This window comes from Dermacentor andersoni, chromosome 9 (assembly GCF_023375885.2).
Source record: "Dermacentor andersoni chromosome 9, qqDerAnde1_hic_scaffold, whole genome shotgun sequence".
Lineage (NCBI taxonomy): Eukaryota > Metazoa > Arthropoda > Arachnida > Ixodida > Ixodidae > Dermacentor > Dermacentor andersoni.
In genome coordinates this window covers 20833764-20849528 of record NC_092822.1, presented here as the reverse complement: position 1 = coordinate 20849528, position 15765 = coordinate 20833764, and the positions used below count along the sequence as shown (strand labels likewise).

The window sequence follows — 15765 nt, the reverse complement described above, 5'->3', positions numbered from 1 at the left end:
GCCAACGCCGTAGTAAACACCGCGGTAGTCTCCACTCTGTACGGAGCGGCGGGCGAGGAGGACATCGACACCCTGCAGCACGGTGTAAGAATATACCATACTTGCACCGTGCCCAGGGCACGGCAGGGCACGGTGTATTCTTGCACCGTGCCCTGCAGGCAGCCGCCGGAGAAGAATGCCCCTCCTCCCTCGCCGGACCCCCCTTACCTCGCGCGCCACAGCAGAGGGCACGCATCTGGGCCGCGCTCACCAGCTCACCCGCACATGCTTCCACTCGTAGGGAACCTCACGGCGACTACAGACATGCGCCCGGAGTGTCCATATAATCGCAATAAAAAAAGCAAATTATATTTTCAAACTTCAAAAGGCGTGTTTTATTTCTTGAGGCTAGTTAGACAAACATAAACACACACACACGCCAATACGATGAGCATGCACGTGGCATTTTGTTAACTCGTGAATTTAGTCAAATGGAAAGTTGAATGGTTCAACAAATCAAATTAAATGTTCTGTTTTCGACGGGTGTGAAAATCTACATGGCAGGGCACATGTTCAGCCAGAAATAACTTGAAGGTATTGGCTGCAGCAAGTATCTTTATTAGCATCGTGAAAACCATGCGTAGGCATAACAATACACAAGGTTGCTGCAAAACAGTGACTCGCCTCAGGAATTGCACAAAACAGCCTACATTATCGACACAGCAATCGGAACACAGCACACTTTATTTAACGAAACGTTTTTGCAAAACTTTCGGCGTCATTTCTTTTCAACAAGATAAGGCGGCATTTATTTGGCTACAAACCAGCCATGCTTTTCAATTTTTGGTCCTGCGTTACTCTTTAAGCACCCGCATTCCTCATGTACCATAAATGTCAGTGGAAAACTTATATGTGAGCAGCTACTGAGTGTTCTTTCCACATTTTAATTGTCCCAATGTGAAAATCAAACCTTTGCGGTGTCATTGAAATGAGATGAGGTATGTGAATAAGATGACGTATGTACATGAAAACATCTGCATGAGCCAAGCTTCAGAGTCATCCATTGCCTTCGTCGAACTCCTCTTCGTCACTGAAGTAGGCACTCTTGCGGATTCGACGTCGACTATCAGAGGATGAGTGTGCACCAGATTGTTGGTTGCTTCCAGATTCGCGCTCTCGTTGTTGTTGCTGTGAGGAACCAACAAAAATGGAAGGGAAGGATTCTCTATGTCAGTTTCAAGATACCGTAAACAACTATTCTCAAAATGGCAATCCGGGTAAGGCCAATTTATATGGAATGTGTAACAGATCATCTATTCTTGCACACCATAAAATTCCATAACATGGCTGGGTGCAAAGTGTTATTCCAGAACAAAAAGACAACTCTGACAACAATACATTTTAGGATGAAGCTAATAGACATATTTTTACCAAATTTCACTCAATGTGTGTTTCACTCCTTAAAAAAAAAAAATAAAGAAACTGCTCAGTGAAACAAACCTCAGCCTCAACATACCATTCAATGCATCTTCAAAACGACTGTACGCTCAGATTAGGTCAGGTGGTGCATGTATATGTTGGCTTTTTTTTTTTCACTATATTTGTAATGCATGGGCATTTGTTAGTTTCCCTCTCAGTGATGCCCAATACATAGCCGTCTAGCAGCTTTAACTCTTGGGGAAAAGCGAGGTCACAATAAGTATGACACTGTTGTGGAAACTAGATGCTGGCCATTCTTAGGTCATGCAGACAGTGCAAGAATGTGCAATGGCAACACAAAGCATCAGCTCCCAATGTCCTTGCACACAGAAAGCCAGAATACTGACTCTAACACTTGAAGTTGTAGCACTTGGCGACAACTGTCACTGACCTTGCAGGGTTGCCTACCATGATAGCCTATGCCTACTATACATGCCTACTAGACCAAGCCTACTAGACCAAGCCTTCCCTCATGGCAAAAGGGGCTTTCTTTTTTTGGTATTGTAGAAGGGTAATTTATTAATGCAACTGAACTTTTTTGATCTTTACTGTCCCTTTAATTTATACGGTCAATCCGAAGCAGTGTTTTCAATTGCCTCGTGCCACTGGTAATGTGCTGAGCAAAATGAGAATACATGTGTCACTGCAGCTGGGCCTGCTGCTTAGCCTTTATTGTCCACATACCTCATATTTGATCGCTGCATGAAGAGACTCCAAGGCCGGGTCTTCCTCATTCTCACTTTCTGTGGCCTCCACTTCCTGTTCTTTAGGCCTGAAAAGTATTTATTTACTTTGCATAATACTACACTCTTTATAGGTCCAAGCAGAGAGGGCAACACAATAGTGAGAGATCACCCTCATCAATCTGCGTTATGCCCACAGCAGGATGAAGGCCTTTCGCATCAACCTCCAGATACCCATGTCTTGTGTCAACTCACCCCATCCTATGCTTGCAAATTCCCTCATCTCATCACAACATCGAATGCTCTGCTGTACCCAAGTGTGCTTCCCTTCCCTTGGCACCCACTCCATAACTCTAATACACCACCGGTTATCTGCCCTATGCATCACATGGTCTGCCCGACACCATTTAATATCCTATTACTCTCAACATCCTATTAATATCTCAACTACAACTGCAGCCATTTAAAGCTCTCTCATTTAAAGTGCTGTTTTCCCGTCTCTCAATTTAACAAAGGATGCATAATCACAAAAAGAATGGTTGCACTTAGCACCAAAAAACTACAGCCTTGTCGTAAATCAACAAGCTGATTGTGGGTCAGCTCATTCCACTCATCTATGGCTTATGGGAAGAAGGAAAGCTGGTAAACGAGTGGTCTACCTCATACAGGTGCCAATAAATATAAGCAGTGATGCTGTGTATGTCTAGATGTCAACGATGATGGGAGTGAAAAATGCTCGAACAACAATTTCCTGTTGAGAAGAAGGAAAGAAACTTGCACCCCAAATTTTCTTCTACATTGTTCTTTGTTTTCCACATTGTTATTTTATTTCAGTGGGTGAGTCCAACGTCCAATATTTGTTATAAACAGGCCTGACTAAATTATGCTGACGAAGTGATCAGAACTGAGAACTCAGAATGAGAATTGAGCGAAACAAGATGGTTGGGACGGGTGATCACAGCTTCATAAATGTAGCACTACATTTTCCTCCCTCATCATCAATACATGTGATTTCTTAAGCTTTTCATGCCTAATTTGAGGCAATGGTAACCATATGGCTCTGCCTTAATGGATATGGCAAGAACTTTTTTTTTCTTTTTGCTAGCTCAACAACAGCCGTGGAGTCTCATGCACTTGAAGGTGGTGGAAAATAATGATTGAGTAGAGGGTGGGGTGGGGAGGGGGCTTTCTTTCAGATAAAATTTTAAAACCTCTTACAGCTGAGCTTTTCTTCTTTTCTTCTTCTTTTGCGGAGCTTCTCGCTCACCAAATGAATTCCGTGGGCAGCGGTAACTGAGATGACCTTCCTCCTAGAAGAACAACACAACAGAGGCATTCTCTTATTTTGCTCACGTAGTCATGCCGTAAGCCAACCCAGAACAACTAATGGTATGGGAATCACAAAGCATGCGAACATCTGGCTTATTTCTTCAGTCTATATTAGTATGCCTATGTTAAAGAAAAGCAATGACATAGGGGGATGTCTGACATACCCTGTTATAACATCAGCCTTACAAAAAAGTCCTCACTAAAACTAGGACTGATAATTTGTATGTGAATTCCTTGCATTAATTTCCGCCATACCACCCTCTAATTCATTTTTCATTCTCTATCCTATTGCACTCCGTTTTTCCATTCCTATCTTAACTGCTATGCCAAGTGGCTGATTTCTGAGACAACAGCAGCATGGTGTCTAAGCCAGTGACAAAGGAAATGAAAAAATGAAGTAGACTGGTGCAAAGTACAGCCTTATATCTTCAATCTCCTTTAATTGCCAGTCTGTTTCAATATGCAGCCCCAATTTTGTTCATGACTGACCGACTGATTTGTAAGGTTCAATGACCCAATGAAACACTGGGGTCACGAAAGATGCAACTGCGGAGCACTCCGGATTATTTCAAAAGATGTGGGATTCTTTAGTGTTTGCCCAAATCTAAGCATACGAAGGTATTTTCCATTCCGTCTTCGTCAGAATGCAGCAGGTGCGGTCGGGAATCGAACCCCCAATCTCGTGCTCAGCCTCAGAGCGCCATCGGCTCTGAGCTACTGTGTCAGCATCAGTTCATCCTAACCAATCTATTTGCAAATGAAACCGAACTGGTCTTTACTTACACCACACTCGAAGCACCTAGACTTGTCCTTATACTCCTTGCGGCGGATGAACTCGGGTGCTCGGCCATTGTACTTTGCGATGCTTGCTCGGAGTGTGCGTCCCATAAGCTGCTGGTTGTCAAGCGAAGTTGCACATTTGCTAGCTGACTCAGGATCCGCAAATAGCACAAACGCCACTCCCTTGCTTTTCCAGGTCTGCTTGTCCTTCATGACGGTCACCCTGGACAACAAAAAAGAAAAATATTGGAACGGGATTAACTACACGTTGTCTCGTACCCTGTTGCATTCTGCACTCGCAAAGCTGGCAAGGATGTTGAAGCTGTGCAAGTACTACGGTCGCAGAAATGTGTCACTCCTTGTATTCCATAGTGCATAAGGTTTCCCATGAAAACTACTAGGGGAAACGCTAGAACTAGTGTCTATGGAAGTTGCAAGCGGTTCAACCAGCTTGCAATGATGGTTAGTACATAAATTTAGCCAAACGTTGTCCTTCTAGCTTCAAACAGCTCTGTCACTTTGCAAATTGATCGTTTCTAACAACGTATTGCATCACAAATGCCACAGTTTGTAATGATTATGCATGGGCGCAAAGTCTCATCACCTCCTGCATGTATCAAAATAGGATTACCTCAAGATCTAGGCCAATAAAGAGGCATAATGCATATTAAACAAAGGCCACAAGATATTCTGAAGCCACAAGCACAGAAATCAGACAAATCCAAGTACTAATCATCATTCTCATGGTAATTGAAATTGAACAGCTAGAATTCCCTCTAGTAATTTTAGTAGAAAACTTTATGCCACTGTCTTCTACAGAACAACTTCTCGGTATCTTGAACTATAATGTATGAAGTCAACGTTTACAGTATGTGATGCACTATGTTTCGGTCATGAATAGGGATGTGTGAATAGTGATTTTTGAGACCACACCGAATATGAATCGAATAGTGCCAGAAGTGAATCGAACACTTCTTAAATAGTTTTCAAATAATAAACAGCTGTTTTCACACTTAATATAAGATGATGTTCACGTCCCAGTATTCTTAATGCTAGCAAGCTTTTGTCATAACAAAGTACATTATGAAGAGTTGTTTAATAAAAGCACGAATGAAGCACTAGGGCAAACAACTAGTTTTTTCGCATGCACAGGGCTCTTCAGAGAGTACAAATGATTGCTGTACAGCCTGTAAGGTATGGCTACCTAAGTGATGTAGCCCGCTCCACTACGTAAGTTCTAATATTTTTACGTCTATGCTATGCCCACGGGGGTGAAAATGTACCATGCTGTTACTCCAATTTTACATTTACCTAGGTGCCGTTGACATTACGAAACATTAGAAAATTATTCAAAAAATATTTGCATTTACAAATTGTGACTATTCGATCTGGTCTTTAAATCAATAGGCCACTATTCAATTTGTTATTTGAACATTCGCATACCCATAGCCGTGAATGTAGGTGGCATGCTGTAGAAATGTGCAATGAGCATGGTCAAGCTAACATGTACTCTACTTGTCAACCTGTGGTTATGCTTCAGATCTGCAATGTCTTCTATGTTGCAACTGCTTCATATATATATGTGACTGTAATGGAAGAACTCGACATATAATGCTGTATCACCTGGCACATTCCAGTTTCTTGCTGCCACGTAGAATGCACTAGCTTTTGATAACAAACGCAGGTGTAGTGACAGAAGTTGCTCTAGAATCTGCAGCATTGCCTCATATGTATTAAACAGAGTGTACACACATAATTTTGGCCAAGTCAGTGTAGTCGTAAACAAAAGTTTGTCAACCAGTGGTAAGCGAGAAGAGGTGTATTTCCTTGTGACTTAGACACAGCTCTAAACTGATGGGTGCACTATGGTATTTGGTGAGTGCGCTATGACTTTTGAACACTGACATTCAGGTTCCATTTTCTGACCTTCAGGCTGCATCATCAGTTTTCTTGAAGTATCTCTGGTGCAACAACTTTAGCCCCTGGCTGCACATTGCAACGTTAACAGCACAAAAGGGATGAAACAAAAATAAGCATGAGACACACGAGTGCTCCACATATTTTACGCTTAGTCGGCATTCCATCTGTTCCTTCAAGAGAAAACAAGTGCCTTGTGCTTCAAAGCAACTAGTACGGGTTTCAAAAGGAAACTTAAGAGGGGCCCTATAAAAAAGTTTATAGAACAGTAGACTACCCTGTAAAGATGAACTCAAAGGGTCCAAGCTAATCTGTTTGTACTATCAGAAGTCGCCACAGAAGTTCACTATTCTAGGCACGCTCAAGTATACAAACGAAAGCCACATGTAAAAAAACACACACAAAAATGTACACACGTTTATTGTACTTGCAGGTACAAACTATTGGTTTATGTACTTTATCTGGGTACTTTGCAAATCTGTGCACCTACATTTCACCAAACTTGCTAAAGAATTCTCCGGTACCCTCAGGCAGAAACAATGCGTCAAAGTATTCGGGACATTATTAAATGCATCATGTGTGAGCGCCACTTGTCCTTGTGGCACCTCAGCAGCTCCTCACCATCGAAAATCTGCTCAATTTAGATTTCCATGTGGTGTCAGCACTGCATGTCCTCACTTAGTGTATGCATCCACAGATGCATCTGCATTTGGCAGTACAAGAAGTCGCTCCGAGCTTCTCAGTGGGCCAAGTAGCGAGATCAATGAAGGTCATGAAAGTTCAGCTCAAACAAATGGACAATCTGCGCTAAGCACATTTAAAGACCTTATATATACATATATATATTGCACGGTCTATGGTAAACCAGCCAAGCACGTGTCAATGGTTCGGCATAACCGGGTTCGTTATGCTGTTATACAGTTATGTTCAACTGTTTAAATCCACATGTGCACTTTTAATGATCACCGAAACTCGCGATCTCTACAGCCACTGGTGTAAATGGTCGTTGGAAGTTCACGCGCAATATGGGCATTACGCGATGTCGTCGTAATGCGACATGTCTCGACAACTTACTGCAGGTACGTTAATACTGCTTCTACTGCATGCTAAGGATGGGCAGAGGGCACTCCGAAGAAGGCTGGATAAACGCTCTAATGACTACTACGCCCAAGCAGCGATCAATGCTGTAGCTATTGCAACCGTGGTTAATCACGATACGCAGTCACGTAACAAGGCATGTACACGGCCCACTGAGTTCCGGGAGCTGCGCGAACTTCGCCAGAAACAGTCGCACGGTATAGATCGCCGATCTCGCGAACGTGATTGTCCTTCCGAAAGATATAGCTAGCTCCACGAGAGGGAAACCGTTCTGTCGTGAACGACACTACGTGCGCAGTTGATTTCACGAATATTTGTGTCTACTCACTTGGCAACCTTGCCGTACTTTTGGAAAATCTGATGCAGGTCATTGTTTGTGAGCTTGAACGGCAAGTTGCTCACGTATACGGTACTTTTGCTCGGCGTAAGACCCGCACTCATGTCGGCGACGGTCGCTCCAGTTCCAGGATACCGCTGTCTGCACGAATTAGTAGCGAATTTTCCAGTCAATCAGATCAACAAGCATGCTTTTCATTTTTCTGAATGTACTACATGCACAAGCGTTAGAAATCCTGGTGAATTTTTGATGCCGGGAATTAAAATGCACAACACTTTTGCGTTTCGGTGAAGTTTCGGTACAGCCTGCTGCAGAAAACACAACACAGAAACCTATCTTGTCTTGGATTCATTCGACGTTCAAAAATTTGAACAGCCCAACATTTAAAAATGCAAATAAAACTTTAACGTCCTTTAATCAACCTATATATTTTAACTTTAAGGTTATTGTTTTTTGATGGCTTTATTATTTCGTATTGTTTAGGTTGGTAATCATTTGTGGCTTGGCTAGGCTGGACTAGGCTTTGTTGCGTCGGTTGCATTTCAATTATGGTATCATCGTCAACAACCGGCGACGTTCATGAATGCGAGGCGCCCGACTTCGAACGGGTTGCTCCGGCACTCTTGGGTGTCGAAAATTTATGTGAAGGTGTCCGTGGAATTCAGTAAGCGCAAGTCTGGATGATCCAGTGGCAATGATAGCTGCAGGGGAACCCCTGGAGTTCGTGCCGTACGGCTCCGAGTACCTGACACATCACCCTGGAAACGCTCGGCTGCGCAGCGATGGGAGCGCAGGTGACAGAGGCTCGACTGCCCCCACGAACGCTGCTGATCTGTCGGAAGCTCTACAGGGCGTCTCCCTGCGCATCAACAGGCGCAGTGACGACGGTCTTCAGCCGAAAACGTCGTCGTTTTGGAAGCTGAGAGAGAGCTCGTCCCTGGACGACGACTCGGACGGGGAGGAGGAATTGTACGCGTCAACTGACACCGTAATCTGGAGCAAGTCCAACGGCGGTGATGTGCGCACAGTTCTGCGGACTTTCAACATCAGCGGGAAGATCCAGGACGCTCTATGGTGCGACTTTATAGTGGCCGACTACAAGGCGAGGCATCTCGTCGGGAGCGTCAGCGCGTCAGAGCCGGAGACACGAGTGCCCTGTGTCTGTCTCTTCGAAATGAGCTCCGGTACCTTGCACTGTTTCTCGCGCTCCGGAGAGGACTACACGCGCTCCGTGCCTTTCGTCGTGTCGCGCCTGTGGCCCATGCGCTACGGCTTGCTGATCGAGCGCCGATCGCAAGAAGTCGCTCAAGCGGGCGCGCCGCACGTTCCCGCGGCGCCTAGCGAACACTGCGCGGCCGATGCCTTCATGTTCAGCCTGCTACACCCGCTGGACGAAGTGGCTCCTGTGGTGACGCGGACCGCGGTGCACGGCCACATTCCGAAGTTCGGCTACATGCAGTACGACTCCGGCGCCGAGGTGGTGTACGTGTGCGAAGAGCCCTCGCTGCTCGTCATGTTCCACCGGGACCAGGCGACGCACACCGTGTGGCAAGTGCGACGCACCACGGAAGAGGAAGACCAGTTTGTCGACACCACCGCCGTCGTGTGCGGTTTGGACCGGACGCCGACATGCTTCCGCGCCGCCGCCGGTTCGGCGTCGACGTCGGCCACTGCGTCGTCGTTTGGTTCCCCGCGCCTTTTCCACAGCACTCCCGCCACCGGTCGCTCGCCGCTGGACCGAGCGTCGAACTCCGGCCATCACAGCCAGTCCCCCCTCGGTCACATGGCGTATTTGAGCAGATCGCAGTCGCCGTTGCCTAGTGGAACGCCCCTCTTCACTCCGAGCCACGAAAACACGTTTAACACGTACTTGACGCACGACCAGCGTGACGCACAGACTTTGCCGGTCGTACCCGATATTTGCCTCGACCAGCTGTGGTGCGAGCCGCAGCCCTCGGGAGAGAGAGCCTCCAAGGCGTTTGTAATCCGCGACATGGTCGGGAACGCGTACATTTGCTACCACTTGATCTTTCGGAAGACGCTGAAGCTCGTCAGCTTCAACAAAAGTAGGGCGCGGCCAAAGCTGACAGAGTGCGACTCGATATCGGCGCTGGATGTCCAGTATCTGCCGTCTCTAAAGATGTTGCTTGTGCTTGACCTGAACCACAGCCTTACGCTCTATGCCGGACCCAGCAGACTGTGCAAAGTGCACGTGCCTTCATTTGTGTTTGCGCCACCAAGAGAACTCGAGTGCTCACTTCCTCGTGCTGTGCCTTTGGTCCCCCGTCGCAGCAGCTTGAGTAGCGGTGGCAGCGGCGCATTCCCGGATATCGGTGTTTCTCCCGTGTCTGCAAATGCCAGCCACGTGCACACAGCAGCTGAAGACTCGGGACTCTTGCCACTGCCACACCATGTCTCCCTGCTTGATGCCGTCAGGAATCGTGTTACCTTGGAGTCATCGTCCGGAACATACTATCGGCTCAGCCTCCCCGCAATGTCCAAGGACAGGATCGTTAAACGCTGTCTGAAAGCGCTGTCGGTGGTTCTGCCTGAGGAACTGGGTGTCCAAGTGCTCACAAGGTGGTACATGTCACGGAATGCACCTGGACCTACAGACTTGACAGCTTCGACCGAAATGCATTCGTTTCTGTTGTTCATTCTGGGTACAGTTGGCTGTGTTGCTGCCAGCGGTGGCTTACAACAAGTTGGAGGCATGGACCTTGATGTTGCAACTCCCGTAGCAGTGAAAAAATCCAAATCTAGTGAAGGCGGTTCTAATGCAGACTGGGAGTACTTGCTAGAGCGGTCAGGGGGTCCTCTCAGGGTGGCATCAAGAAGTGCACCGAAACCAGGACCGAAGATGCCACTATTTGTCCCCAGCTGTGACACCTTGGCTAGCAATGTTGCACCCCTCCAGGAGCATGCCTACAGCGTGCTGACTGCGCTTCACCTTGTCTACGAAGATGCCAAGTTGGACGTGCTCGAGTGGCCCTCGTTGCCTCGATTTGCCGGATTCCTCTATAGGCTGTCCGTCCATCTGCACTTGAAGTCCTATCAGGATCTTTACAGGAAAGACTTCCCGGAGAAAATCAGTATCGACGATTTCCCATCTAGCACATCAATTCCTGAAGGTGAACCAAAGACCCCGTCCTGGTTTGCTTTGTCCCCACCTAACATATTTTCCTGGATTGCAAATACAATGGCACATCCGGGTGACAAGTCAAGGTTTCTTTATATTCCTGGAACAACCAAATCTCTCAGAGCAGTTGTGCTTCTTTACACTGTGCTCTCTCACCCTCTGGAGTGTTCATTTTCCAGCGACCTTTTGCAGGACATTTCTGCAGCATTTTTAGGAAAACGCGAAAGCCATGGGTTCTCCTTTCCCAAGGAGAGTGGTGTAGGTGAGAGGATAGTCTCTCTTCTTGTGAAGCTCGGCATTGACTTGGACCAGCTTTCTCGTTGGCCCTCTGGAGTTGTCGCACCTCTTCAGGATGCCATGGTTGAGTGTCAAGACAGCCCTGCTCTTGGTTGGGGTCCAGCAGCATATCACTTAGTTGGAAGGGAAGATCTCGCTGAGCTGACTGCACAGAAACAAAGAAAGTGTCTTGCAAAAATTGCTGTGCCAGCTGTGCACGAAAACACAAAGCAGGGATCAGGCTTTAATGACAAGGACAATGGCTTTGAGCTCCTTAACAAAGAAATGTGCAAGTTAAAGTTCAGCAAAGACCAGCGCATAGTTGAAGCATGCCGCATGCTGCAGTCATCAATGCCAGTGTGCATCTCCATCCAGCAGCGACCAGAAGTAAGTGACCACGAGTTTGTGGAGGAGCAGGAGCGTCATCTGTATGGCTTGTGCATTCGCACCATGGCCCTTCCTGTAGGCAGAGGTATGATGACTCTACGCAGCTGCCAACCTGTGCTCGCAGACCCGCTGCCCGTTCCAAAGCTTTGCCTTACAGGACGTGTTCCCCTGAGAAATGCCACGGTTGACATGTCTCACATTGAAGTGCCCCCAAACATGAACACATGGCCCCTGTTCCACAATGGTGTTGCGGCTGGCTTGCGTGTCGCGCCTGATGCAAATGACGTGGATTCAAGTTGGATCACCTTTAACAAGCCCCGAGCCAGCACTGCAACAGACGCCACTATTGAGCATGCTGGCTTCCTCCTCGGTCTAGGCCTCAATGGCCACCTGTCTGCTCTCAGTGCCACGGCCATCCATGATTACATGGTGAAGAACCATGAGCTGACTAGTGTCGGACTGTTGCTTGGCTTGGCTGCTTCAAAGCTGGGGAGCATGGATCTTGCAAGCACGAAAATGATGAGCATCCATGTTGAAGCACTCCTGCCGCCAACCTCCACAGAATTGGACGTTCACCCACTTGTATGCGTGGCATCTGTCATGGGTCTGGGGCTACTCTATGCCGAGTCTGGTCATAGTCAGATGGCAGATATACTGCTCGGAGAAGTAGGTCGTCCTCCTGGCCCAGAGATGGATCACTGCATTGACCGGGAAAGTTATGCACTGGCTGCTGGGCTTGCCTTGGGCTTGGTCATGCTTGGAAAGGGTGGCTCTCAGTTCTATCATTCCAATTTGCGCATGGCTGACCAACTTCACCATTACATGGTGGGAGGACGTGTGCGGTCAACGGGAAACCAGCGGGAAAGGTTCCGTTCTCCTAGCTACCAAATTAGAGAAGGCAACACTGTCAACGTTCATGTCACCAGCCCAGCAGCCACCCTAGCTCTTGGCATGATGTTTTTCAACAGCGGCAATAATGCAGTTGCTGGCTGGATGGCTGTGCCAGAAACACAATACCTCTTGGACATGGTCCGTCCAGACTTCCTTCTTCTCCGTACACTGGCCTCTGGGCTCATTCTTTGGTCCAACGTCTGTCCAACAAAAGCCTGGATTGAGAGCCACATACCTACAGTGGTGGCATCCTATGCATTTCAAGGGGCGTCCGAAGATGCGGACATCGACCATGAGACCATGAGCCAAGCATATTGCAACATATTGGCTGGAGCTTGCCTCTGCGTTGGCCTCAAATTTGCGGGCTCTGCAAATTCTGAAGCATTTGATATCCTCCACCACTACACCATGTACTTTCTGGACCTGCAGAAGCAGGCAGTGGCTGAGCAAGCTGGGCGAAACACGCTGGAGACCTGCCTTCTCGTTGCAGTGCTGAGCCTCTCTCTCGTCATGGCTGGCACTGGCGACCTAGAAATCATGCGCATCTGCCGCCACCTCCGGCTGCGCTCCACCCATGCTTCGAGCCATGTCCTGTACGGTTCTTACTTGGTTACCCACATGGCTTTAGGCTTTTTATTCCTCGGGGGCACGGAGCTTACCCTTAGCACACGTCCCATGGCCATTGCAGCATTGCTGTGTTCACTCTTTCCATGTTTCCCCATCCACAGCAGTGATAACCGCTACCACCTGCAGGCCTTCCGGCATCTCTATGTGCTTGCCGTGGAGCCTCGCCACTTGCTGCCAGTGGACACTGTGACTGGGAACGTTGTGTACAGCCACATAACTGTCTCCTTCAGGCCAACAAATGCATACAGTGCCTGCGAGTACACGTTGAAGGTGCCATGTCACCTTCCGGAACTTGACCTCTTGGACAGTGTCGCCTTAAACGACCCCCGCTACTGGCCAGTCATCTTCAGGCGCGACAAGAACTGGGACCTTCTCAAATCTGTGCTCTCCTCCCGTGGCCGGCTGTGCATCAAGCACAAGGCTGGTTGCCTGCCGTATGCCGTGGATCCTACGGGCTGCAAGACGGCCTTTGAGCAAAGTGCCATCAAGGACCTGCTGCGTGGATGGTCGACGAGGCCCAAGGTGTCTGCCTGCTTCTCTGAGAACACTGTCATTTCAAAGTTCACCGAGTTTTTCCTTCGAGTGCGTGCGTCTGGCGACTCTGAGCAAGCGCTGCAACATGCTTTTGGCACCATACTCTTAGAGTGCACCATGCGCGAAAGGGTGGACACACTTTCCACGCTCTTTGACCTGTTCCAAACAGCCAGGCACGACTTCATGCAGTCTACGCTACCGCTGTGGCAGGCCAGGATTGTGCTTGCCTACTACGACTACTGCCGAGGTCAGAAGCGACAACTCATAGACACTTCCTTTGCTGTCACCCTGCGAGCACGCATTGCGGCCGCCGTCGATGACGACCTCCCCAAGGAAGATTTGGCTGCAGCAGTGCAGATGTATGTAAAGGATGGAGCCACTGTGCCTGCAGCCGTGCTTCCGTTTCTTGTGTGGCATGACATTTCATGCCCTCTGTCGAATACTCGCCAAAGTGGTAACAGTCCTATCCACTTCCTTGCCTTCTGCCTTGAACATCTGTCACCAGCCATCGGCATTGAAACAGTCCTGCAGTCGCTGCTGTGAGTGTGTTGGTGGTTACAGACATGGGGGACTAGACTATTCTACACCTTTAACTTAATAAATGTTTTGTTGATTCAACTTTGGTGCCTTTCCTAAATGTACAATCATTCTTTAAAGGTATTGAAAATGCTTGTAAGTGTGAATATTTGAAACTTTTGAATACCGAATCAAATAGTGCCCTATTCGATTCAGTCTTCGAATCACTATTCAGTCACTATTTGTAAATCGAAATATTTTTCTAATAACTTCTGTTCACGATTCAACATAAAATTTGATCATAAGTACGATAAGTTCATCTCCGCAGGCTTAGTATAGATATAAAACATGATAACTTGGGTAATGGAGCAGGCTACACCACTCAGGAAGGCATACTTTACCGGCTGTACAGTGGCTATTCGCACTATCTGAAGTGTCCTGTGCATGGGAGGCAAAGAAACCGCTCATTTATTCCTAATGCTTTGGGCTTTTAATCAACTTTTCGTAATGTGCAATGTAATGGCACAAACTTGCTACCTTTACGAATACTAAGACATAAAAATAGCTTTATTTAATTGTGAAAACAGCTGTACATTATTCGAAAAGTATTCAATTTGATTTGCTTCTACCACTATTCGATCCGTATTCGATTCGGTATCAAAAAAAATTACTAATTGAACAATACTTGTAATGATGTCAGCAAAACCGCAATGTAACGAAGTCAGTAAAATTGTCACTTTACTTAGTCTTGTTTAAATTCAACCTTTTATGGAACTAAGTACAGTCACCGACAGATACTTCCTACACGGAAAGGGCCACGAAAATTTCCAAATTATCGAGCAATCGAAAAAAACAAAAATCTGAATGACAAAAAAAAAAAGAATTTTGTTCAATTTTACAAACGGCGTCCAAAAATAGTTTTATGCTGTGTCGATGATATCTCCACACCAGCGAAGTGAAGCCTGCGAAGCTTTCATGTCCACTCCACCACGGTGGCTGTTATTGTCAGCCACAGTGGGAGAGGAGACATGTGCGAGCCAGGAGGGGAAATGGGTCGACAGGGACATGTGTGCATCAGCCAACACCCCCTTGCGCGTGCAGGAAAGAGATGTGCATTAAGCCACTATCTTTCTTGGCTCACCTTCAACCACACAGTGTGCACACGACATGGGGAGTGCGATAGGTTCTTAGCGCCCTTGAAATTTATATGGAACATGACGTACGGCGAGAGAGTCTTGCATTTAGCACAAGTACCATTACTCATGTTTATCACTGTTGTAACTGCCACAGGATGCAGAAACAATTGCTAGCAGCAAGAAATTTGACGATTACGATATGCCCCAATGCGAATTTTGAGTGCAGCTGTTTAGGTGTTTTGAATTCACGATATAGCGTGGCAAAGAATTTGACTCTGAACGATGGGCAGCTCTGCCAGTTCGTTTATCAACAGCGGCAGACAAAGCATCCACACTGGTTGCGTTGCTCATTGTTCAGAAAGAAAGCGTCAACACGGGAATGTGTGGTTTGCACGGAGCGCATTCTCTAGTGGCAACGCCGCAGGCAAAGTAGCGCATGTACAGCGAGTCCGAAGCTCACGCCAGCGCTTTGTTTCCATATAGGGTATGTGTGGACGCACTCGCCGCCGTTGAGCATGTCTTTCCTCCTCACCCTTTTGCCATACTCTCCTCCTAAAGCTTCGACTGCATCCTCCTCCTCGTGCCCTCTTGGCTATCGCTATCGTTCATTCTCCGCTGCGTTCCGCGTTAGCTCTTTCATCCTTCGCAGTGCTCGTT

At 47.3% G+C, this 15765-nt stretch overlaps 2 protein-coding genes across 2 annotated transcripts; one reads left to right on the top strand and one right to left on the bottom strand.

Annotated features, from left to right (window-relative positions):
• Positions 1-576: 576 nt before the first annotated feature.
• LOC126527222 (zinc finger CCHC-type and RNA-binding motif-containing protein 1-like) lies at positions 577-7892 on the bottom strand. Its single transcript, XM_072284445.1, has 6 exons — positions 7878-7892; positions 7594-7743; positions 4254-4473; positions 3360-3451; positions 2143-2230; positions 577-1167 (listed from the first exon to the last, which is right to left on the bottom strand). Exons 2-6 carry the CDS (start codon positions 7704-7706, stop codon positions 1036-1038), a joined length of 645 nt encoding a protein of 214 aa, XP_072140546.1. The 5' UTR covers positions 7707-7743; positions 7878-7892; the 3' UTR covers positions 577-1035.
• A 176-nt stretch (positions 7893-8068) lies between these two features.
• Positions 8069-14074, top strand: shtd (anaphase promoting complex subunit 1). The gene has a single exon (XM_050174980.2). The coding sequence runs from the start codon at positions 8297-8299 to the stop codon at positions 13997-13999; it is 5703 nt and encodes a 1900-aa protein (XP_050030937.1). The 5' UTR covers positions 8069-8296; the 3' UTR covers positions 14000-14074.
• The last annotated feature ends 1691 nt before the right edge of the window (positions 14075-15765 follow it).

Coding starts and splice junctions, on each gene's coding strand:
- LOC126527222 (XM_072284445.1), bottom strand. CDS start 7,706: ATGAGTGCGGGTCTTACGCCGAGCAAAAGTACCGTATACGTGAGCAAC. Junction 4,474..7,593: donor AAGTACGGCAAGGTTGCCAA/GTGAGTAGACAC, acceptor TTTGTTGTCCAG/GGTGACCGTCATGAAGGACA. Junction 3,452..4,253: donor CTAGGTGCTTCGAGTGTGGT/GTAAGTAAAGAC, acceptor TTGTTCTTCTAG/GAGGAAGGTCATCTCAGTTA.
- shtd (XM_050174980.2), top strand. CDS start 8,297: ATGATAGCTGCAGGGGAACCCCTGGAGTTCGTGCCGTACGGCTCCGAG.